The following is a 22,932-nucleotide window of genomic DNA, read 5'->3' on the forward strand; positions in this document are numbered from 1 at the left end:
CCATCAGTTCTGGAACAGGCACAGCTTGAAGCACTTGGAGAAGCTGACATGATATCAATAAGCCCATACATTTTTCTTTGATGGCCTCAATGGGAGTTGCTTGTAAACAACAGGAGAAATTATTGTGGATGTCTGAAGGCTGAGCATTTGCTTAATTTACACTAAAGAAAAACATTACTGGTACCATTATGCTGGTCGTATGTTAAACTACATACGGCTTTAAAGATCTTTGGTGACAGGTTCATAAACCAAGTCACAGTCCCAAATGGATTTCAGACCCATTTGCGATCTTCCTTTACTCAGGTTCCAGAGCTCAAAACATGACCAAATGATTTTAAATGCATTTTCATATTCATATTGAGATTGCAGCTGAAGGTGTCTGCCCACAACACACACAATGAGACATCATCTCCCCTCCCAGCACCGTGCATCGTTACAAATGGAGCAGGATGAGTTACTAAAACATTCTTGCAAGCTTTCTAAAAGCATGCAGGTGGGATCCTCACAGGTCTTTAAACTGCATTGAAATCTGTCGCTTTCAATAATAATTTTATGTGAATATTTCAGTGTTCCTGAAGAAAGACATCAGAACAGAGTAACCTGCAATTCTGCTTTGCTGTTACAATAACTCCACCACTTCTGCTAAGCAGAAAAACGTGGACTGCGTGTGCACTTGCTGATTTAGACAGTCCTACATTTTGCACATATTCTCTGATGACTGCCAAAATAGCATCCTTTAGTAGCTACCTCACCGAATTTTATGCGTTACCAACCCCAGCGACAGCACACAATAACCTTTATGTTAAAACAGGTCTAGCCTGAGGCGGGGCAGAAATACACAAATGCACACCAGGAAAAGAGACAGCATAAAATAACCCCCCCAAACACCAACCACACCGCTTTGAAAAGCGAGCAATTAGGATACAAGAGGCAAGATTTTGACTGTGTTTGCATTTCGCTTTTTCCATTTACTGCAGTAAAAGGCTGTTCTGTCGCACTCACATGGCTCTTCACCAGTTATACTTGCAAAAACCCAAAGTCATTTGCAGAGGGAAATCAGCAGAGCAGCTGTCAACAGAAGAGTAAATGTTATGGTCCTATTATCATCACCCAAGCAAAATGTTGACTTAGAAACTCTCGCAACCTGGCAAGGCTCACCAAAGTCCCCACACACCCACAGCAGTGCTGCAAACTTTTATTGTAAGATTTCACATCAGAATTTCACCTCGGATCGACTGTTTGTGTCAGAAACACATGGAATTGATATTCTGCCCTCACGTGAAATGACAGGCCTTGTGCGCACAGAGGACAGTACCTAGTCTGAGAATCAGCTAAATCTGCTAAGTGTGTGTGTGTGGTTTATTTATCTATTTTCGACTGTTCTGCAGCACAGCCTTGCTACTAGCTTCTTTCAAAAAAAGAAAAGGATGAAGCTGTGCCCATGCTCACCTGCTGGTATTGCTTTGTCATCTGACCCTGCCTCGGTAAATTAGGAAATTCATCTACGAAGTGAGCTGGGAAAGGGCATCACCCTGTGCTCTCCTGCGTAATGTTGCAGCACACCACTAAAAATAGCTGCTGCCTCCACTCCAGAGATGGAGGCTTCCCAGGAACAAGGCATTTCTCCACTCAGTGTATACACGTGATATACAGCACTCTGGCGTATCACCGCTTGTCCATACATAAAATGAACAGACCTGTAGTATTTCCCCAATCTAGAAGTTATCCCAGCCACGCAGATAGTATGTGTCTAGAAAACACTCTTCAGTCTCTTTTATTTTCCCCTCTTGAGCTGTTGTATTTAAGCGTTTTTTTATTATTTTTATTTTTTTATTTCTATCTCCACAACTGCTGAAGCAGCTCCACATTTCTGCTAATCTGCTCTGAAACATACAAGACTGAAAAATGTTTTGGAAGAAATTTTGGAACATCTTTGGGTATTGTTGCTCCTGTTTTTATTTTAATTAAAAAAAAAAAAAAAAAAAAAAAAAACACTTTAAATAGAAGCAAGCAGGTTTCCGATCTCAGCTCTCACATGAATCTAGACCACTCCCCACTCAGACTGAGCAGTTGAATCAATCTATTTTTGAACAGCTTTTGCATAAGGACTCTGCATAAAAGTATAGCAGAGGACTTCAGGAACTGAGCACAAACCAGAGTTAAATAAGAACTATTTAGCTAATTCTCTGACTACAGATCCATGAAGTTTGTTCCCACATACTCCTTTACACCACAAGAATGTCTAAAACTCATAGCAGGCCACCACTCGATTCATGCAGACTTGGGCAAACAAAGCAAGCCATGGCCCACGTCCCGCAACGAGCCAAGACAATAGATGAAACAGAAGCAGCCCTGGGCAAGGAGAGACCCAGCCTCAACGCCCTCGCTCAGAAGAAGGGAAGAGGGACAGAAGTGGAGGGACAGCCCCCGACAAAGGGAAAGGGCCTGCTGAACGAGGTGGTGGAAGCAGCGATTGCAAAAGGTGAACACCCAAACACACGACCATGACAGAAGGCAGGCTCAGTCCACCAAGCTGACGTGGTGCCTCTGACCTGCTCCCAGCCCATCTGACACAGAGCCTGCCTGCCTTCCACCAGTATTTACTACAGGTGTTCAGTGCAGATCAAAAAACATGTAATACTTATGCTGGGGACGAGAAAAAAAAAAAAAAAACACTATGCAAAAGCCACCATGAGCACTACCAAGAGGAATACAGCCGGGCATAACCTGCTCTCAGCTCTTCAGTAGCACCGTTCCTGAGTCTTGTAGGAACAGCAACTGGCAGAAACTTGCTCTTACTAGACGGGAAGACACCCAGTTTTGTCCAAAACCTACTTATTATTCCCATTTCCTTGAACTATCTCACCTTCATGAGAAAGTTGCAGCCCCAAAGAGAGACTTGGAGCACGCCTCCTCCTAACGCGGGCTCAAGGAGGGACTGGGCGCTGTTACAGCTGAGTGGCATGCAGTCAGCTGGGGAAGGCGAAACAATAACATATGCGAAGCAGCTTGAGATGTGAGGATGGGAACTATACAGAATTAGTTAACAGCATTTTTTATTTTTTTTTTGTTCAAAACCCACACTCTCAGCATAACTTTCATTTAGTAAATCTGAATAAGAAATAGATTCAATAGCAACACAATCTGCATGTGAACAGCCTGTGAAGAGAGACTAAATTCCATGAATCGATAATTCCTTTCAATTGTCTTCCTTCTGTTTACTACAGGGTGCTCGCCGACTATTAGCTTACTAATATTTTATTAACATTGGACACCATCCCTGTTAAATCTCTCTCTGCATAAGGCTGAGTGAACAAGGTGGGTATTTATTTGACTTCAAAGGGAATGGAGCATCTGAAGGAGCGTTTTCCAGACCGTGCTGGCCTTCATTAGCTCTGCTGTCCTAAGTTCAGAAAAACCTCCACACCAGCTAAATTTGAGATGTGAGATCCTTCATTTAATTCATCCTACCTTTTGTAAAACTTGGCTTTATATAATTTTGGTATCGCCTGCGGTGTTGTAGTTAACATTAGCCTAATAGCTATGAAATATTTATTTCCATTAAAAGGCTGGCCTGTTGAATTGAGTATTGACGGAGCTGCCTGAAATCTCTCCTGTTTACAACATTTGCTCTAGCTGAAGTGATTTGGAAGAATTTGCTAATCAACTGTAACTACTTCCCACCCATAAAACTGATGGAAAGAGGGGAAAAAACAGCTAGTAGGATCCAAAGACAAACACTTTCACTTCTAACTCTGCAAAGAGAAATTCCGCTCTCTCCATATGGTTTTCTCTTGGCTCCTGACCATCTTTTCATTGGCTTCCAGCTGGCTGTCTCACTATCATCTAGCAGTATCACTAGCAAGACCCACTTGTTATGCTGAAGTCGGGCACGGGAAGAGGAGAGCTGCAGAGCAGCACGATTGGATGCAGGAAGCTTTACGAGGGGCGCAGCGAGCAAAAGCAACACATGGCAGGGTCGCTGCGCTCGCCTCGGCAGAGCTGGGTTCCTGAAGCTCTGCAGCAGGTCTGTGCCGGCGCTGTTCAGGAGTGGGAGTGAGGAACAGCTACTACAATTGAAGCTCTGGGGAAATTCGGCAGGCAGAAGTGTAATTACCTGAGTGGGAATTCTGGCAGAAAACCCAAACCTCTTTCTCTCCTTAAATAGAAACAAATGCTGTGCAGTCACCATGGAGAGATTACGCACGGCGCTTGGACCACATGCAGCACTGAAATACTGCACAGGCAGGAAAGCCAGCCACAGGGCTGGCTCAGTGATACACCACCAACAGGCGGCTCTCTGGTGACTCCCCAGTCACCTGGTCCCCTTCCCAGACTTCCAAATATTAAGCTTAATGCCAAAACTCTGGCTCCACACAGAAGCCCAGCTCTGCAAGGTGTTCAGCCCATCTGGGGGGTGCCCAGAACCTCACCCTGCCACTGGGGTAAACTTTTACTGGTATCTTACTGAGAGCAGGTGACTTGTTTGGGCTGAAACTCCCCCATGACCACCTTCTGTGTGTGTTTTTGGAAAGCTCTTGTGTCCCATTGCTCTAGGGCAAAATTCAGCAGGAGACCGGAGTTTGCCTCAAGTGCCTCCGTAGCACACGCTCCATGGAGGCAACAGGGCCAGAATTTCTTGGCAGGTGTCAAACCCACAGCACAAACACAGGGAAAGCTCAGTAGACACCTGGTACAGAAGTCCAGCACTTCACGCAGGGCTGCTCTTTGCCAGGCCTGTAGTTGGGCCCACCCGTAAGGTGGAAGCCCTGACAAGTTGATCTGCTTCCATCCAGGTAAGATTTCAACTTGGGAACAGAAGACTACAGGGAAAGAAACATCACATACATGTAGTGCCTGGCTGTGAAAGCCCCCTTGGATTCAGCTAAGCCGCCAGTCTTTGAAGCACAGCAGCTCTCACGTGGTTTCCAGGGGCTTTGACTTCACTTGCAAAATTGGTTTTAGTCTGCATCTCTCTCCCAAACAACTACTTTTGTTCGCTTCCTCTGCAGCTGCCTAACTATTCCAGCCTATTTTTCAAAGAGAAATATCAACGCTACAAGCTCCTGGAAAACCCACCCTGTAGCTTGCTACTGTTTGAACACAAGAGGGATGTTGTCAGACTAAAGATTTCAGAAATTGGCCTCTCCCCCTTCAAATCTGCCAAGTTTTGTTTTCTTTTGTTAATAACTTGAGCCAGCCTTCAAGTGCTAGGAGAGTGCTCTTTATCCCAGCACATATCGGGCTGGTGATACCACCTGAGAATCCTCCACTTACTGAGCCCAGCAGAAAGTTGCTCTGTATCGGGAATGCCATTACGCTGATAGGCCTTTTCTCATCTCTGCAGCAGCTCACTAATCTAAGAGCTGAGAGGGGAGCCAGCTGATAAGGCTGCAGACACCGAGAGGCCTTGCCTGCCACTCAGTTCTCCAAATCGTCCTGCAAGCCACCGAATAGTTTTGGATTTAAGATCCGAAAACAGCTCTGCTCACTCTAAAATATACATACATTTCAGCTTCCTCCGTGTAACACAAGCAATTATGGAAACAGCTGTTTCTGATTTCATAGTGATTTTTCCCAACATGCACATCCGTGTGACTGGCTTTTGGTTTTCATTCTCACAAGGCAAGGCACAGAGACCTGCACTTTTCCCCTTCCCACCACTACTAGCTTTTTCACAGCTCCTCTCTCTCCGATTACAGTGTTGTGCTTCACATATGCTATATCCCATGGGTTTTCTTGAAGGAAAATATCCTATATTTGTACGTATTGGGAACCAACACATGTCCTGGTGCATTGCTAGTACTGAAACATGCCTATTCTTCATGTTACAGACTGATGAAAAGCTACTAAAATGAGGAAGACTTTCCATCATTCTCGGCCAGCATCAGCATGAGAGCAGCCTGCCCTTGAAAGCTTGTGGCTTCCATTGCTCGAAAACAATAGTCACCGTGTCAATTTAACCACGGGCACAAGATAATCAAGGATCAGGCTCTAAGTGTACAAACTGTGAGACCTAAGAAGGTCTTTTCTGTTCCATAAATATGGACGTGTGCTCCTGCTACTTGTTAGATCCTGTATATTTCTTAAAAAGGAAGACAAATGATCAATGTACCAATAATTAATTTGTAAAATATGAATCAAAGCTTACCGTGTTTCTGATTATGCTACAACCTGTGATTTCACATTCAATCAATTTCCTAACTTTAGAAACTGAATTTCAGTTCCAGTATTTTATTACTTTATGTTTGAAGGAGCAAACAAAAGTCACCTTTTAGCAGTGACTAAAATTTCACTATTGTTTACTTATAAACAAGTGTTAGAATTGCACTATCACCGCAAGTGTTTTAATCAGGAATTCAAGCAAGAAACTCAGCCTGTGCCTCACATCCTGGCATGCACCGAGTAGCAACCACATTTCAGCATTACCACACACGACCTGCAAACGTGTCAGAGGGGAGGAACAACAGAACAGAAACAGCAACGAAGCAGTGCACCAAAAGGTTGACTTGAATTCTGTGCGAGTTCAAGGGGGACATAACTATCAGGTCCCAGCTGGTTATTTGTGGAGAGTGGGTATGGGGGGAAACAATCAACAACATTTTTGCACAGTTCGAAAAAAGGCATGCTGAGGTGGGGAAGATCACTTCAGGCTCACTGCCACGCAAATGAGTTTGTGTGGATTTCCAGCCAGACCAGCTGACTGGTTTGGGTTGCAGACAAGAGGAACTATAACCATTGATGATCTCAGCCAAAGTAACCTGAGACATGACTGGTTACGATCTTCAACTGACAGCACTCCATTAACATTTCTCTGCTATCTTTTATAAAACTTCTTGGAAGAAAATCCCCAATCTCCCATCTCCTATAAACATCTACCTCAAAGGACGTGGACAGAAGCAAGTGGTAATGATTCTGTACAATGATTTTGGAGGACGTTTAAAACATTTTCCCTAACCACAGCCAGTCCTTGCCTCCTGACTACATCTACTTTCATTTAAAGGTTGCCTTGCTGTTTGGAATTGCAGATTCAGTGCTTGTCTTTTCCAATTTCTAATGGCAATGAAGAATGCTTAAGAAATACAGCCAGAGACCAATATGTGTACTTATTTTACCTGACAGTATCCTGTTCCTCAAAAGAAAATAAAAGCTGGAGACACTTAAGTACCTTCAGCTGAGTGCCCCCAGGAGGTTCCCTACCCCTCCCAGTGACCTGCAGAGATTTGCTGCTTTCAGCCCCCCATCCCCAGCTGGCACAGACGAAACACTCTCCCTCTCAACTTCAGACGAGGGTGCTTGGACAGAGATGGTGACGTCTGTATGCCAGGACACAAGAAGAAAGCCTTCTGTGGTGCTATTTATTATAGCAACAGGCCCTGGCAACAGTTGGACTCCATGGTGATAATGAATAACCAAGCTCCTAAGGAAGAGATGAGGGCATTTCCACTCCCTGGACCTGCAGCAAGGAGAAGCAGATGGTCACAGCTTCGCCATGGGCTGCAATACTTCTCACAGGGTCGCTGGAGCACAGCTGCCTTCTGAGGAGCTAGAGAAGAACCAAGAAGCCAAAAGCCAGGTAGTGATTTCTTCTAGGCTCTCTATAAAGTATGTTACTAGATGTCTTAGTGTGTGAGCGTGTAAGGATATGTGTATACAGAGACATGTTTTTGCTGATGTAACCTTAGCTCAAATGCTTTCAGGGAGCTCTTTAAGAGAAGAGTTATCACTTGGCTTAATCCAACTCCTACGCTACAAGGGAAGCAGACCCACCATTTGGTCACATGCATGACCTGATCTTATAGCACTGGAAAAGCTGCCCTTCACAGTCTGTGCCACTTATCTCGTGAGAGAGACTATTAGAGGCACTTATCTCCCACACCAGTGTGGGATTACAACACTTCAGCAAGGTGGGTTTTGCCTTAAAAATTTGTCATGAGGCAGGGGACTTGTATATACGTAAATACCCCACTGTACACGTGCACGACCACCTTGAGAGGTTTGCATAGTTGAGTTGGATCAAGTCCAAACGTGCTGAGAAGAGACAAAAGCACATCTGGGCTCTACTCCTGCATTCTTTGCAGGTTCAAAGCTCTTGTTCAGAAGGTACATGGGTTAAGGCCTTACCATGTGCTAATTTAAAACTCTCGGAGTTTAAATTCCTACCCACTGACCCAGACAGAGATGGCACTTAGAAGTACTGAAACAATGCTCCAGTATAATTATGGACACATTCAGGCTTAAGGTCGGTGCTTCCTTTCCAAAATACTATTAGAGACCCTTCATCACCATGAACATCAACCTGTGACAAAACAGGGATAAATACCAGGATCCACTACCTTCCACTCCACTTCGAACCTATGGAGTCTCTGGGACTATTTTAGACATTGCCTTCTCCTGAAATGTTTATGAATCCTCAAGGACTTCTCTCATTTCTTTTTTGCATAGGCTAGAAGTGGCAGCATTGCTAGAACAGGGGCTGTCACCTCACGGGATGGGGCAGCTTGGCCAGCGAGCCCTTCAGAGAGTGGAAGCAACGTTGAAGGCAAGGCCAGGGAAGGACACTCCCCTGAGGAATTTGCAGAAAGATTTACACCTTCTCAAAACAGAAGCAACGCGCAAAGCACAGGTAAATAGTAACTGAAGGTCACAGCAGCTCCACAGAGACCCAGGAATGAATCACCACGAGAGCCTATTGCTACAGCCAGCTTCAACCCACGGTAACGCTCATCCTGCGACACCGCAAGGGTCGAGCTCCTAGCTCTACTTTAAAGCCTTGCAATAGCAGTGGAAAGTATTTCCTAACCACCGATTGTGCTCTGCAGCGTGACTCAGCCCTCACTACCAGCACAGGCGGCAGGGTATACGCTTTTCTTGGCAGACTCTTGGAGCAGACCAAGAGAAACTTGCTCAGCCTTGTCCCCGGAGGTCGCCCTCGCTAACAGGGATTAGGGTGCACCAGGAGTGCACACTGCCCACACTAGAGCTCTTGGTCTGCTGCTATCATGTGGAGGGGTTTTGTTTCTTTCAAACAGAATAGTGAATGCAATTCTCCTGACTAGCATCAGGTGTAGACAGTAAGTATTTACACATCACTCCTTAAGTTTACAACCAAAACTTTCAGGGCAAGTTATTATACAGAAAAAAATAATAAAACTCCCAGAAGTTGTCACAGTAATCATCAGAGAACTCTTCTAAATTTCTTAAGAACAAGGGAACATTTAAACCCAAACTCTTCTCTAACCTTAGGATACTGATGTAGATACTAATGGAAAAGCAACACCATCTTCGGTGACTATACAGTCCCCAATTTCGTAGTTTAACTCTGTTTTTCAAGTGCTACGACCAGCTTACATTTCAAACACTAAGTCAAATACCTAAAGTGGCTGTTTGCTCTTTATAATAAAGAAGGGTTGCAATAAAATATTCCAAATTGAACAAAAAAGGAGTAATTGCTGGTGTTTGCTATTCATTCAGAGGACTTAACTCCCAGTGCCACAGAAGGACGTGATGAAAGGATTTCATTTCAGATTGAACAAAATGATTTGCTTGCTCTGAAAGCGTTTCATTTACAGTTCCTTTTCTTCCTCCTTGCTAAAAGACAACTTCACAGGAGGCTCCTAAACAAAGTTTTTGAAATCATGCTTAAGGCTTCTGTTCCAAGACAAGAAACCCAAGATATATCAACTTCATTTTTTTTTCTGAGTGCATGCATTAGTGAAACCAATACAATTTCACACCACTTGCCAATGCTGCCCACTCGTCGTGATTTTTTATTGTTTTTTTGCCAAGGTATGTTTTGGTGTACACTGGTTTCTGACATCTACATGTGCTGACTGACAGCTGAGCCCCAACGCTTTTCGGTTATTTTAGGAGAGGTACAGAGTCAACTTGTACAAGGTGGTAGACGTTCTGCATTTTTGTTTCACTACCAGATATAAAAGAGCCAATGTTGCCATACCCACTCTGCTTATAAAGAGTGGCAGATGTCAGATAGCTGACTTTGATGAAGTCCAAGTATTCTTCATACAAAAGCTCTGTTTTCTGCCAGAAGAGGTTGGGCAGATGGCATAACTGTCAGCTGAGGGTTGAAAGACCTGATGTGTCTTGGCAATAAGTTATTCATTGTTTAATCATATCTAATATGGGGAAACTGAACAGCCACTCAGAAGGGTTATCAAAATAACCTGGGTTTTATTCTTAATTGCTGGTTATAAATAGATAATTGTTGTATTGCTGCATTTAAGTATGATCATACGCAGTCCTTTTGTGACAAAAGTCACAGACAATGAAAGCATGTGAAAGTTAGCATTTAACAGAAGAGCACGGTGATCCTTACAAGATGGCCTATGAACGGGCTTGTATTATCAGTCCCACATTATCTTTCTCTAATCAGCTCACCAAACATTAGAGAACTTGAATTGCAAAGAGCTCTCCATGGCCCCTGTTTGGGAACAGGCTTAGAAATTGCCTTGACAAGCCGTCGGCACACACTTCCATGCTTGCCTGCATACGGCCCTCCAGGTGTAATTGGCCACAGTGGGAAGCTGAACTCCATTTTTCCAACCACTAAAAAGCTTACTGCAATGTTTAAGCTGTGAAGAGAGCCTCAAGCAGGCCTTCTCCACTGATGTTCTCAGTGTGCAACCTCTTCAATTGAACCTCTGGCACTGGAAATGGCATTCAAACAAATCTTTGTGATCTAAGTGCTCTACATGTAATAAATTCTAATGTTTTCACCTCTTGAAGATGCACTGCTCACCAGTGAGTTCATCAGTCAATCACGGCCCTTGCAAGAAACAGAGAGACAAAAATCATCAGACATTCTTGAGGAGCTGAGGATGCAGGGGATAATCAGGAGCCAAAGCACTACTGCCAGGACCGAAGAGGTGTATGAAAACAAGGTAAGCATCATGGTGTAACACAGGACCTCTGCTACAGAGCTCTGACCCTTCTATGAGCTCCCTGAGATTCACTTTCTGCACATGCAAAGCATCCAGGCATACCTCCTCTAAGATTTCATTGGCAAGTTGTTTAACAACAGAGAACTGTATTACGGGGATGTTAATACAGCAGAAGTTGGCAGCAGTTTTCTTTTAGCTGTTTACAGCTTCCAGGCTTGTTTCAAACGGGTACAGAGGAGACTGTGACAGTATTAAAGGACTCCCTGGGAAATTACAAGCCATAAACTTGTTTCTCAAGCCTGCAAAACCAGAAGAAATATCACTTCCAGGACGTACAATTACACTTCAGTGAAGAACTTGGAAATCCTAAATATTCACATTTCTGAGAAATTTGCATTTGATCTCAGACTGAGAAACCACTAAAACAAAACAAAAAAAAAAGTTTTGTAATCATTTTATAGAAAAAGTATTTGATTAAGAAACTATGCTGATATTAACCTAAGACTTATTTTTGCTTCTGAATTCAAGCTTATTCTTTTTTGTCAAGCGTTGTGTTAAAGGTCAGTTGCTTCTTACACATCTCTAACCTTGGCCACTTATATTAAGGTAAGATGGAAGCCTTCATAAAAAGGACTAAACAAGCAAATGCCACCTTGCTGTCTGGCCACTGGTGCTGCACCACACACATCCTGTTGCCATCACTCTGGAGAATGGGGCTGGAGGATATCTGAGTACAGCTTCTCCTTAGCCTTATTTCCCCACAGATTTTTCAAGTGCCTGAAGGGATTATCCCCTCTGCGGCTAGATTTAGGTAACATACTGCAGGCAGGTTTTTGTATTTTTCCCCTTCTGAGACAGGAGAGTGTCTGTTCTTTTTTCCTCCTGTATTAAAAAGCTGTCTAGTATTAAATTACACAATTTTATTGACAGAAGCTCAGTCTGAGCTATTTTTCCTTAGAGAGTTTCTATATCCTTCCTCTCAGCAGAAGGAGGGTTGTGTTTTTTTTTTTCTCTTTAATATTAAAAAAAAATAATCAATACAGCTTTAAAAAAAATGAGCCTTGTACTTTTTCACTAACAAAGCCAACTTTTCCAAGCAATATTTTACATTCAGGCTGGGCCCACTGCTGGGCAGCCTACAAGTGAAAACATAAATCTGTCACTAGGTGCTAACTGTTAGCTCTCCCCTAGTAGCAATAGAAAATTTGGCCTGTGCTGCCTCCTGTAAGAATAATTTATTACATTAGAACTAAAAATCCAGCAGATTACCTCTGAATAGAGGGGCTAAATGTACTGAATACAGACACAGTAGAAAAGAGTTATACCCTAACACATCCCAAATTACAACACGCAGCTAGGAATTTTGAGCATTAACACGTGGGTAAAATGACACCTGAAATTTTAAAATTGACCGTGTATAAGCATGAATGGCTTTGTGCTGAATTTCAGTCCAGCACCAGCTTCAACGAAATAAAGCGCTCAGACTTCACCAGGCTACAAAAGACTAGTGCAACCAGGTTTGAGCTTGTTTTTACAGTAACACTGGAGACTGAGATACCCTTGCAAGATTTTCCCCTCCTGTTTGCAGTTCTATTCCATACAAGTATCTGCATCCCTTAAGCCATGGCAGCATTACCCATCTTCTCAGAATTTCCTATTGCTGCCAAAACTGTGAAACAGCTTTTCGGCCTTCAACCTTTTGACTCTCCTTCACTTCATTCTGAACAAAGCAGAATAGGTTAAGATGCCTGTTTCTACACCTTACTGCTCTAAAGGACCAGAACTTTTGAGAGCAACATTTTATCAGTCTAGTCTAACAGAGCCAGGAAGAACTGCACACATCACAGGATAAACTAGCCTTTACAATTTTAACAGTAGCTCTTACTTAAAACTCCAGTAGAGACAGATTTCAACCTAAAATACAGATGGGTAGGTTTCTTTGAATTATTATGTTTTGTCCTTTTTATTTTTATTATTATTTTTCAAAGTAACTGCTATTTTTATTCCAGTGCTTCAAAAAGATTTTAGCTGATGTCAGATGTGACAGCTTCATCCTCACCCCTGATGAGTTTACATTAAGCTTTTAATAAACATTGGACACTGAATTCATTAGTGTACCGGTAGTTATGGCATATAATCTATCAGGTACCCTTTTTCAAAGTCTACCTATGTGTATAAGCTAGAGGGTAACCAAAAGGACCCCAAGCTAGTTTCAAATTGAGCACTTTACAGGAATTTGGTCCACTTACCATGAGTTAGCATTTACAAAAGATGTGCAAATGTTATTTTAGTTTTTCCATTGCTGTCAGCTTTCAATGTGGCTTCCTTGATCTCCTACAACTATTTAGCTCAAAGTTATTTGCTCACCTTATCCAGACATGAAACAACCCGGAAAGCAACCTGTTTGCTAAATACCCTGTTTAGTTTGGACATATAAGGAAGAATTCTCAATTTATTTCTTCCTGTACAGTCCACTTTTTATCTTGGGTAAGGAAATGACAAGCTCAGTATTCAATACCTTCCCATTTTAGGCTTTCATTAGAGTGCCCTTTGTCACTAGAAAAGAGGTGTGTTGTTTGTTTGTTGTTTTTTTTCCCCCCAAAGGGGAAGAAAAAAAGAAGTCTTTTGTTTTGTTTTTATGATGATTGAACATTACTTTGTTCAGATTTTTTGGTGTGTCATCTGCATCCAAAATGTCTCCTTTGTATATCAGGTTTCTTCCTACTGATTCATGCCCTGCCTTCATCTCACTAAATGAGTCATCCTCTACACTATTTGCAGCACTTAACACTTCTGGCAGTGAGGCCTGACTTCGAGGGTTATTTATGGCAGTAGAAGTCTGGGGAGCAGATAACTCAAGAGACTTATAAGCAGGACAGTGAGTATTTCACCATAGGTCCTTGGTTTGAGTTCAACACTACTAAAACTGCTTATCATACAGGCAGCAGTAGACTTCAGCCTCCTGGCTGCTCAAATAATCACCACACCTTTCCAGGAGTAAGCGCTGCCCTCAGCAGCAGAGATCTAGGATTGAGCTGCTCATTTGCATGCAGTAGAGGCCAGCAGTATCATGATTATGAAGCTCTAACAAAACCATTCTTAAATCTCTTCGGCAGTAGTAGTAAAGTAACTTCCCTAAACAGCCATGGCCTCATGACCAAATTCCCACACCTGGTGGGCATACAGCAACATTGCAAGCCTCAGACCCATCACTCACTAGAAAATGGGAATTCTCACTGCAAATACTTGCTCACGAGTGAACACTGAGGATATTAGCACATTATTCCCAGGCTTCTTTTGGTATCAGAGTACATCACCTCTATGCAGGGGAAAAGAAAGCAGAAGTTAAGCAGCAAAGCGTCACTCCAACATCAAAATCCACTCTGCTGAAAGCTTTTAATGTCTCTACAGAGAGATGCCCTGGAAGAGACACTGAAGAAGCCACCAGCTAGGCTGGAAAAAATTTGTTTTGAAAACAAGTAGATGATTTTACAGAGAAGGACATGAAGATTTCTGCTGAACAGAAAATAACAGGTCATCTGATTCTGCTATGTGTTCTCCAGCATTTACTTCACCACCTAAAATCCTCTGCTTTTTATAAACTGACCTGATGCAGATAGTTTATGTGCAAGGTACTACCAAAATCTGACCAGTGGCAGCACAGTGGATCCTGTATTAATCTAATAGGTGTCAAAAGGCCATATTGATGGTTTAATTTTTCTGAAAGCCCAAAGATTATCCTAAAACTATGCATAGGAGAGGAGCCTCTGGAGCAGTTTTTCCTGTAATGAAAAGATGCATCTTCTACGGACACCAGAATAAATTGCCTAAGTTCAGTGCTAACTGGAGTGGTTTTCTGATCACATTTGGGTAAAAAAAAAAAAAAAAAAACAAAACAAACCAACAGCCTCCTGCATGTGCTTCATACATCTTCTATGTACTTCCATCCCTCTTTATAAAGCAATTGGGTTTTTCTGTTTTGTTTTAGATTAGGGAAGAGGAACTGAGCAATACAGCGCAACACATTGCATTTTTTCCAGCAACTGCCCACCAAACTACAGGTGAACAGACTGAGAAGGACTGCACAAGTTGTGGAAGTCAAGGAAGGACAGACACCCCCCAGCCCTCACCTTCAGATGAGGAGCTCGGTGTACTGAGAAATGAAATAACTGCAGAAGAAACCACAAATGATTACACTGAGGGCTCTACTATTGAGTCTGATATAACTTACAACTGCATCAATGAAACAATCTGGATCTAAGCCATCTTGAAAAAAGGGAACCTCTCTGTTCCCTGCAACTGCCTTTTTCTGGAGCATAAGTAGACAATTTATCTCAAGGGGACAGCTGAGCCCTGCTACCACCTATTTCACCTGGGGAAATTGAATCTAATTTTAAGTTCTTACACACTAATTTAAAGAAAAAAACAAATAAGCAAAGCGAGGAAGAGATAGATTAGTGACCCGCCTGTCTGCTCTTTACGTATCTAAGTTTGAGCACATACACATTACCATGGTTCTATTAAATTTACTTTATTAAGTTTAGCTCACTTCTTGGATGGCCACATAGAAAGATCCCCTTTTCCTAGGCAGCAGAGAACAGGAGGTTGGAAATGCACTGTAATCACTCAGAAAGGCAGAAAAGCAGACGAGTGAACAGCTGCAAGGATTTGGGGTAGAAGAACATGGTGGGATCCTAAGCATAGGAAAAAGGAGTTTTAACTCACTGTGCAGGGCAACTGGCAGAGAGGTGAGAACTTCAGATAGCGAGGCAACAACAAGCCACAGGAATGTCTGTGCTTACAAGGAAACAACAGAACAAGTACTAGAAATAGAATGGAGAAAACAATGAATTGGTTGAGATATATAATGTACATGTGAGATATCACTATGTATAGGAAGGAGACGCTTGTTTCCATAACAGAGCAACACAGTTGGTCAGTCTTTTGAATGCCCCATGCCTACCTCCAACGTGCACAACATTTACTGTAGCCAGCTCTTCCAAAAGCTGGAAGTAAAACAACAGTGGCATTTGTGCTCTGCTTGTTACCAGCCCTACAATCTCCTTCTGGTTTGTCTCTCAATATGCCCAGTCCTCACTTCCATTTGTGCCACAGGCTGTACCCACTTCCCTCGCGCATCAATCCCACACCACACTCACCTCTGCTCCGAAGCTGGCTTTTTTATTTCTTTGCCTCCAGCTACAGGTACCACATCTTCCTTTCTACCTTCCAAGCCACGAAGTTCAGCTGCAATACAGGACCACTCTTCTCTTAAATCACAGGCCAGGTACTGTGGAACAGGAAAAGGTAGCCTTTAATTTTTACAGTCTCATGGTAGTTCTCCCTATCACTCTCAAAAAGAAAGGTTTTTCTGTTTCCTTTTCTCTTATTAGACTTGTGCTAAATCACTACGGGGAGGAGCAAGAGCTCAGCTCTTAGCCAGCTGGGATCCCACCTAAGAAGCTGAGTGAGTAAACCCATCAGAAAGAGACTAGTACTTCAGTCTACCTCTAGGTCTTGCCAAGCTGGTTGTTTTTATGGAAAAAAAAATAAGTGAGACCTTAACAAATAAAAATGAACCTGAAAATTACCCTGTGCTGCCTGGAAAGAACAGCAGAAATACAGAGGAAAAAGACAAATTTAGAAAACAGAAAAACTTTGCTCACCTGACTTGAAATTATCTAACAACCTGATAGATGGGAGAAGTAAGAGATTTAAGGATATGTTCTTACCACACAGTTAACCCAGGCTGTTTGCTGATTTTTGTCTTAAGTACTTCAAGCTAAGGCTACCTGGCCAGGCTTGGTACCTGGCCAAAATGGATGAGTGCGCCCACCCAGTGCAACACACCTGCTGCCCTGGCCTCCCCCTGTGCCAGGCGTTTTCTCCAGGGTTGTACTGGACTTCCAGCAGGGAAGGCAGCCGGCCAGTAGGGTAGCACAGGCTGCCATGTGGACAGGTTGGGCACTTTTGCCACGTCTCAGCTCTTGTGGGCCAACCAAGCCATGTGTGCAGGTCGGTGGCTCCATGCACTGCCTCAGCAGGGCCTAAAATTTGGCCCTTTGTATCACAGAATCACTGAATACCCTGAGTTGGATGGGACCTGCAGGCATCATCGAGTCCAACTCCTGGCTCCACACTGGACTACCTAAAAATCAGGCCATATGTCTGACAGAACTGTCCAAACGCTTCTTCAACTCCAGCTGACTCAGTGACTGGGGACAGTGCCTGACCACCCTCTGGGTGCAGACCCTTTCCCTAACCCCCAGCCTGACTCTCCCCTGTCCCAGCTCCATGCCGTCCCCTCGGGTCCTGTCGCTGTCCCCAGAGAGCAGAGCTCGGCGCCTGCCCCTCCGCTCCCCTGGCGAGGCAGCCGCAGGCCGCCATGAGGGCTGGGCGCTGGCCCCTCCTGGCTGAGGCGCCGCCATTTCAGCGCCCTCCTCCGTCCCCAGCAGGTGTCACCCTGCCCCGCGCCACGGCCATGGCCGGCGGCTGCAGCCTGCCGAGCAAAGGGGCTAAGCAGGTGCCTGGGCATGGCCAGCGGAGAGATGGGGTGTTTATTTATCTATTTGTCCGTTTGTTTTTCCCCCAAGAGTTTCTGAACAGGAAAGGGAAAACGCACCGCATGCACGGTATTGAGATGAACGGCCCTTTCAGTCACAGTTTCCTAAGAGACTTAGCTAAAAGATGTGGATTCCTTCACACAGTCACAAGGGAGAATGAGAATGTCACAAAGAGAAATTAAAGAGAAATAAAATGATGAGCATATTATCTGTTAGCTTTTTCTCTTCTCCACACGAAGCCACACTAGCCATCTCCCTAACAGCCAGGTTTTGCTCTGACAGGTTCGCATCTGTCTGAGGGAAAGGCAATAACGTGTTTGTGTTCATGTGAATGCACAGGGTCAGATCCTTTGGAGACTGACACCTGTGTTTGTCTTGCGCGTTCATTCCTGGGCAGGCAAGAGTGCTGCTGTAGTTTTCTTTGATGTGGTCAGAGCTGCTCCCTCCATGGCTGTATTTCTTTTCCCCTAGCATGGGATTTTGTACCTTTCTCTTGCCTTCCTCATCTGTTCCTCGGGCGCTGTTCTTTCTCTCTGACCCAGTTCTCTTTCCCTCCAGCACACAGCGTCACAACTCTTTACCTTGTCCCTGCTGCACTGCAATTCTCTGTATGCTGGAGGAGGATGTTATGTTTAAAACACCGATCCTTTCTGCTGGACCACCAAAATTCTCCCATTTCAAGGTGATGTGCCAACATCTGGGGCAAACAGCTTTCTCACAAAAGGGAAGGCACAGCCGACCACTGCACACTGTGACTCCAGGGAGAAAGGAAATACACACCTGGACCAAGAGGGGCAATCTGAAATAACCCCCTCGTGATCAGTAGACAGGAGGAGCTGGCAGGAACTGAGATGCCTCCGTTTTTGCAGTGTTTGAACTCGACATCCAAACCGTAGCATCTTGCATAAGCCTCTGTTTTGTAAACAGCCTGTGGTGCTCGGCCAGCAAGCCGCAGCAGTGCTCAGAAGCTGTCTCTCATGGAGCTGCATTGCTTCCTGATTTGCTCCATGCACGCTTCTCATGCCACCTGGAATGATGAAACTAAAGTCAATCCTTAAAGTTTCATACAGGCTTTGCTGCCTCTTCAAATGTACCTAACACCAAGCCAAATTATTACATGGTGGGGGTAAAATTGTGCTACAAAAAGCGATGCTTTGGCATGAATTCAGACATCTTCATGCCAGGAAGGGCCATTATATAATGTCATCTGACCTCCTATATATACAGAACATTGCATTTAATTACTCAGTGTAGTACTAAGGGTACAGAGGGATCTAAATGAAAAATCTGAATCAGGGCCCTTCAACCTCTCTTCCTTTTTCTACGTTTATTTGACATTTCAAAACAACTTGGCTGCTTTTCAAGTGCTGTCAGAAGTGCTGTTTCCCTTTGAGGAGCCAGTAAGTTCTAATTTCAGGCAGCTCGTGAAGAGAAACCATCATTTCTCTTCCCAGCACAGGCCCAGCAACTACTGAGAAGAGACGTTAGCGATTGCATAAGCAGCTACTGAAGAAATCCCAACCGGCAGAAGACTCCCAGGTCTTCATGCACAAGGGGAAGTCTGGGGGCAGAGGGCATAGGGAGAGGGCAGGATTCATGAGGAGGGAGGGCTGGATGCTGGCATGTTTTAGGACATAGAAGCCTCTGCTGCGCAACCCCTCCCAGAATAGGAATAACAAAAATATTTCCCTCCTCCTTTTGAAAAAAAAAAATCAAAGCATCTGATAAAACAAAGACACAACTTTTACAAAGTAAAAACGGTAACAATCGCACGCAGCAGGGACTCAGTTTAGCTGAGAGAATTCCCTCTCTTTCCCTGTTGTCTTGCAGATTAGGAAGGCACAGGATAAAGAGATCTTGTCAGGGATATTAATGGAGCTCTCCTGCCGAGATAGCGTACATAAGCTCCGGTCCCAGCCTCCCTGTTGCCATGAAGCAGCCAGCTCCGGAGATGTGTTTCCAAACAAGTTGATAGAGGCTATCTCTGGGAGGGTGAGGACAGAGCAGGGTACGAATGTCCTACCCGGCTGCGTGACCCACGAGTGCCCTCACTCACGGCTACCCCATTAACGCTTCTGCCTGGGATTTTATTTTGTGGAGTGATTTGTTCTGAAATAAAGACCTGACGGATATACAAGCAGCAGAATGGGCTTCCTCTCTACAAGCACTTTCCCACTCCACTTTGTTTTCTCTTGTTTCTTCAGGGTTTTGTCTTTAACGGGCCATTTCTTATTCTCAATACTTGACATCTCTGGCAGGTGCTAGGTCCATTCTTCCTCTCTGGCAGTTTTAGGGCAAGAATTGCTTTTGTTTTGGAGGAGAGGAAAGTGAGAGAAAGAAAACGAGGAAGATAAACAAATAAATTCAGAAAGAGTGTTACAAAGACAGCATGGAGAAAAATTTCTCCGTTCCAGGTGAGAGTATTTAGTGTGTTGTGGCAACATGTAGTGCCTGGCTATTATAGTATACTGATATGACTGCTTCCTTTGTTTTGATCCTATTTATATTTTGGAAGATAGTAAGGCCAGCTAGTGATATAGAAGTTGATTATTATTAGCAATGACATCTCTAAGAGCTACTTAGACTACAGTTATACTTAAAAATCAAATGTATAGATCCAGCTGTAGAATTACAAAATGTAGAAAGTAATATAAGACACTAAAAATTTCCTTCTGATATACTCTAGCGTGGTTGTGAGAGCCATCTCCTTTCCTACCACACTCCCTGGATGCCTAGGGATAGAAACATGAACTATTATAGTAGGAGTTACAGAGCCAAAGCTCTCAGGCTAGGTCTGCAAGGGATCAAAATTCTCAGTTACACAGCATTACACTGGGGCTTCATCTACACTTTGGGAAAACATCTATGCCTGGGCCAAATGGAAAGGAACACCAGCAACCATCTTATTAAATTCTCTCTTCACCAAAACACGTGTGCATCTGTATATGGGAGTGGTCCTTGACCCAGAATATCTTCTGAATTGTGATTGGGAGCTGCCTGGGAAGCGATAGTTGGCCAAAGTAAAAACTAACAGAGACAATTCTGACAAAGTAATTTATGACAATTCAGTTTATACTCAGAAACCTTCCTTGCCACTGTTTACACTTCTAGAGCGGACACTGTGTGAAACTATGTTTTCCCCACATTTCTGACCACTGTGATATTCCATCTTCTAGCCTCTACATTATGTCCCTTTGACTATACTGCCAAGAGACTTAACTTTTCCATGATTTGACACTTACTGAGTATAAACAAGCTATTTTAGTTTAGAAATAATCATCTTAAATACAAAATTCATTAAAGCGGATCCAAAATTCTTGACATAAATACTGTGCTTTTATCACCACGACCCTAGCAATCAATATGTCTCATGCTTTATATATTTCTTTTCCCCTAAATGTTCCTGAAGGATCACCCCTTTGCAAAGGCAGTTCAGCCTGCCTTTGGGAACACTTGTTCACTGCAGCAGGTTGGCAGGCAGAAGAGAGGCTGGTAAAAGAGAAGGCTTTCTAACAGAGAGCCCTCATGAGCAAGGAAGCCAGTGGAAAAGAAGTGCTCCCTAGAAGTTAAGCTGCTCCTTGCCATATCCATGCCTCTCCTAGGGTATTAGAGTTCAGAAGAAAAAGATACTTCATGATCCTATAAGATACAAGCACTAGATGGAGCAGCGGGCAAACTTCTGGACTCTTTCATTGCTTATATTCAACCCACGAAGTTACCAGATAGCCCACTTGGAATTTGAGCTGTCAAGCTAGCTCCAGATCAGTATTTTGTAAAGATGCAGGCATGCCTTCTGCAGGGCTCCCATCTGAAACTATCAGGCTGTGTTACAAGACGTTTTGGATTCAGTGCACTTACTGCCGATAAATAACTGGAGGACACATTCTTAGATGCATTCTTAGATGTTTGTACCTACTTCTTTGCCTAACAGTGTTAACCAAGATATACTCTTTTTCAAGATTTTCACTAAAAGCCTATAATTCCAGTGTCATATTGCTGAAGCTTAAGTCAACATAAACAAAAGAAGAGAAGAAGTTACCTTGTTGGAGGGGGAAAAGGATATTGAAGATAACAGCCTCATGATTCTTGAGGTAACTTGGAGCGAGAGCGAAGCCTGATGTACATAGCTTTTAATCATTTGGGAATGCCACTGTGAAATTTGACTTTCTTTAAAGAACAAAAAAATAGAAAAGGACAGAGGATATTTCCACCTCTTCCCTTGACAAAAACAATCTTTGTAATGTCAACCAACAGCTAGTACTGAGCTTATCACTCCTTCCACTCTGCCCTGCTCTCCCACCTCTGTTCTCTGTTCTGGCTTCTCAAGCTAACACCCTTTGGAGCTGACTGAATAATGGACTTTTCACTTCAGGGTCTGCATCAAATAAATGAAAAAAGATCATGTGGGTTGGATAAGGAATTGGATAATTATTCAATTTAGCTTCAAGACTCTAGATTTTAAACCTCATTGTAAAAATGAAAGAGGGTCACTTTTAAAATTAAAAAGTTAAACTAGTTTGTTTCTAAATTACACTTATCAGGTCTTACCCTTTCTCACTTTTTCCCCTGTAGACTATTTATCAAAATTGGTAGTACCATAGTCTGACAAATTCATGGCAAATGACTTTATTTTTCCAGAGACTGCAGATGTCCCTTGCCAGATTACTAAGGAAATAACAATAGAGTATACATAGATTATTTGAGAGATATTTGAAGAATTACTCATGTCAGCAGATGGGTATAGATGTAAATACAAACATTTATATTATCAGAAAGCTGATGGCAACCCTGAATTCTTCTATTTTTTTATTTTTTTCCTCACTCTTCCCTTTTTCTAATGTGCTTCCTAAATTCATCCAATGAATTTAGAATCCATCAGTCTGAGTTTATGCCTAGTGCATGCTCCCAAGAGGCAGGAAAGGATTACAGCTTGGCTAGGAGGACTTGAAAAAGTGTTTCATTTATGCATGTAAAGCTGTTCTTTAACTAAATTTAAGCATCAGCAGGCTAATGGCTGTTGTCTGACTGCAGAAACAATTTATTTTTTATTTTAAGACCCAATGTAGCATCATGCTACATCTCTCCCTAGCCCCAGCAGCATCTCTCGAGAGATGTGTCAGTGATTGCTGCTGCAAGGAAGAACCATTCCCAGCCCTAACAGCAATTACTGCCTCATTCACCTTGTTCCCCTTCTTGCCCTGACCCTTGTGGTCTCGGCTAACAGCAGCAGCAGGAGTGCTGCCCAGGCAGCATACAGTGGTCAGACAGCAAATTCTCACCTCATCCAGCGCAGGAACCACAGAGAAGCACTGAGGAGGACAGACTACCTGAGACAGACAGACCTCCCTATCCGTGCTCATAAGCTGGCCCTGATCTGAGGAGTGATGGCAGTATAGGCTAACATGTGACAGCAGACATATTTTCGTAGTATATGCAATGTATCCATGCTAAAACCTAGCCAGGGAAGG

General features: G+C 43.4%; 1 protein-coding gene across 1 annotated transcript; it reads left to right on the forward strand.

The window, feature by feature from the left end:
- Window positions 1–6,928: 6,928 nt before the first annotated feature.
- On the forward strand, window positions 6,929–16,156 carry STMND1 (stathmin domain containing 1). Its single transcript, XM_068672070.1, is given in 6 exon segments — window positions 6,929–7,576; window positions 8,446–8,626; window positions 10,747–10,901; window positions 14,313–14,370; window positions 14,373–14,509; window positions 14,890–16,156. Coding segments are annotated over 6 exon segments (888 nt in total). The 5' UTR covers window positions 6,929–7,492; the 3' UTR covers window positions 15,163–16,156.
- Window positions 16,157–22,932: the final 6,776 nt, after the last annotated feature.

This window comes from Anas acuta, chromosome 2, assembly GCF_963932015.1.
Source record: "Anas acuta chromosome 2, bAnaAcu1.1, whole genome shotgun sequence".
NCBI lineage: Eukaryota > Metazoa > Chordata > Aves > Anseriformes > Anatidae > Anas > Anas acuta.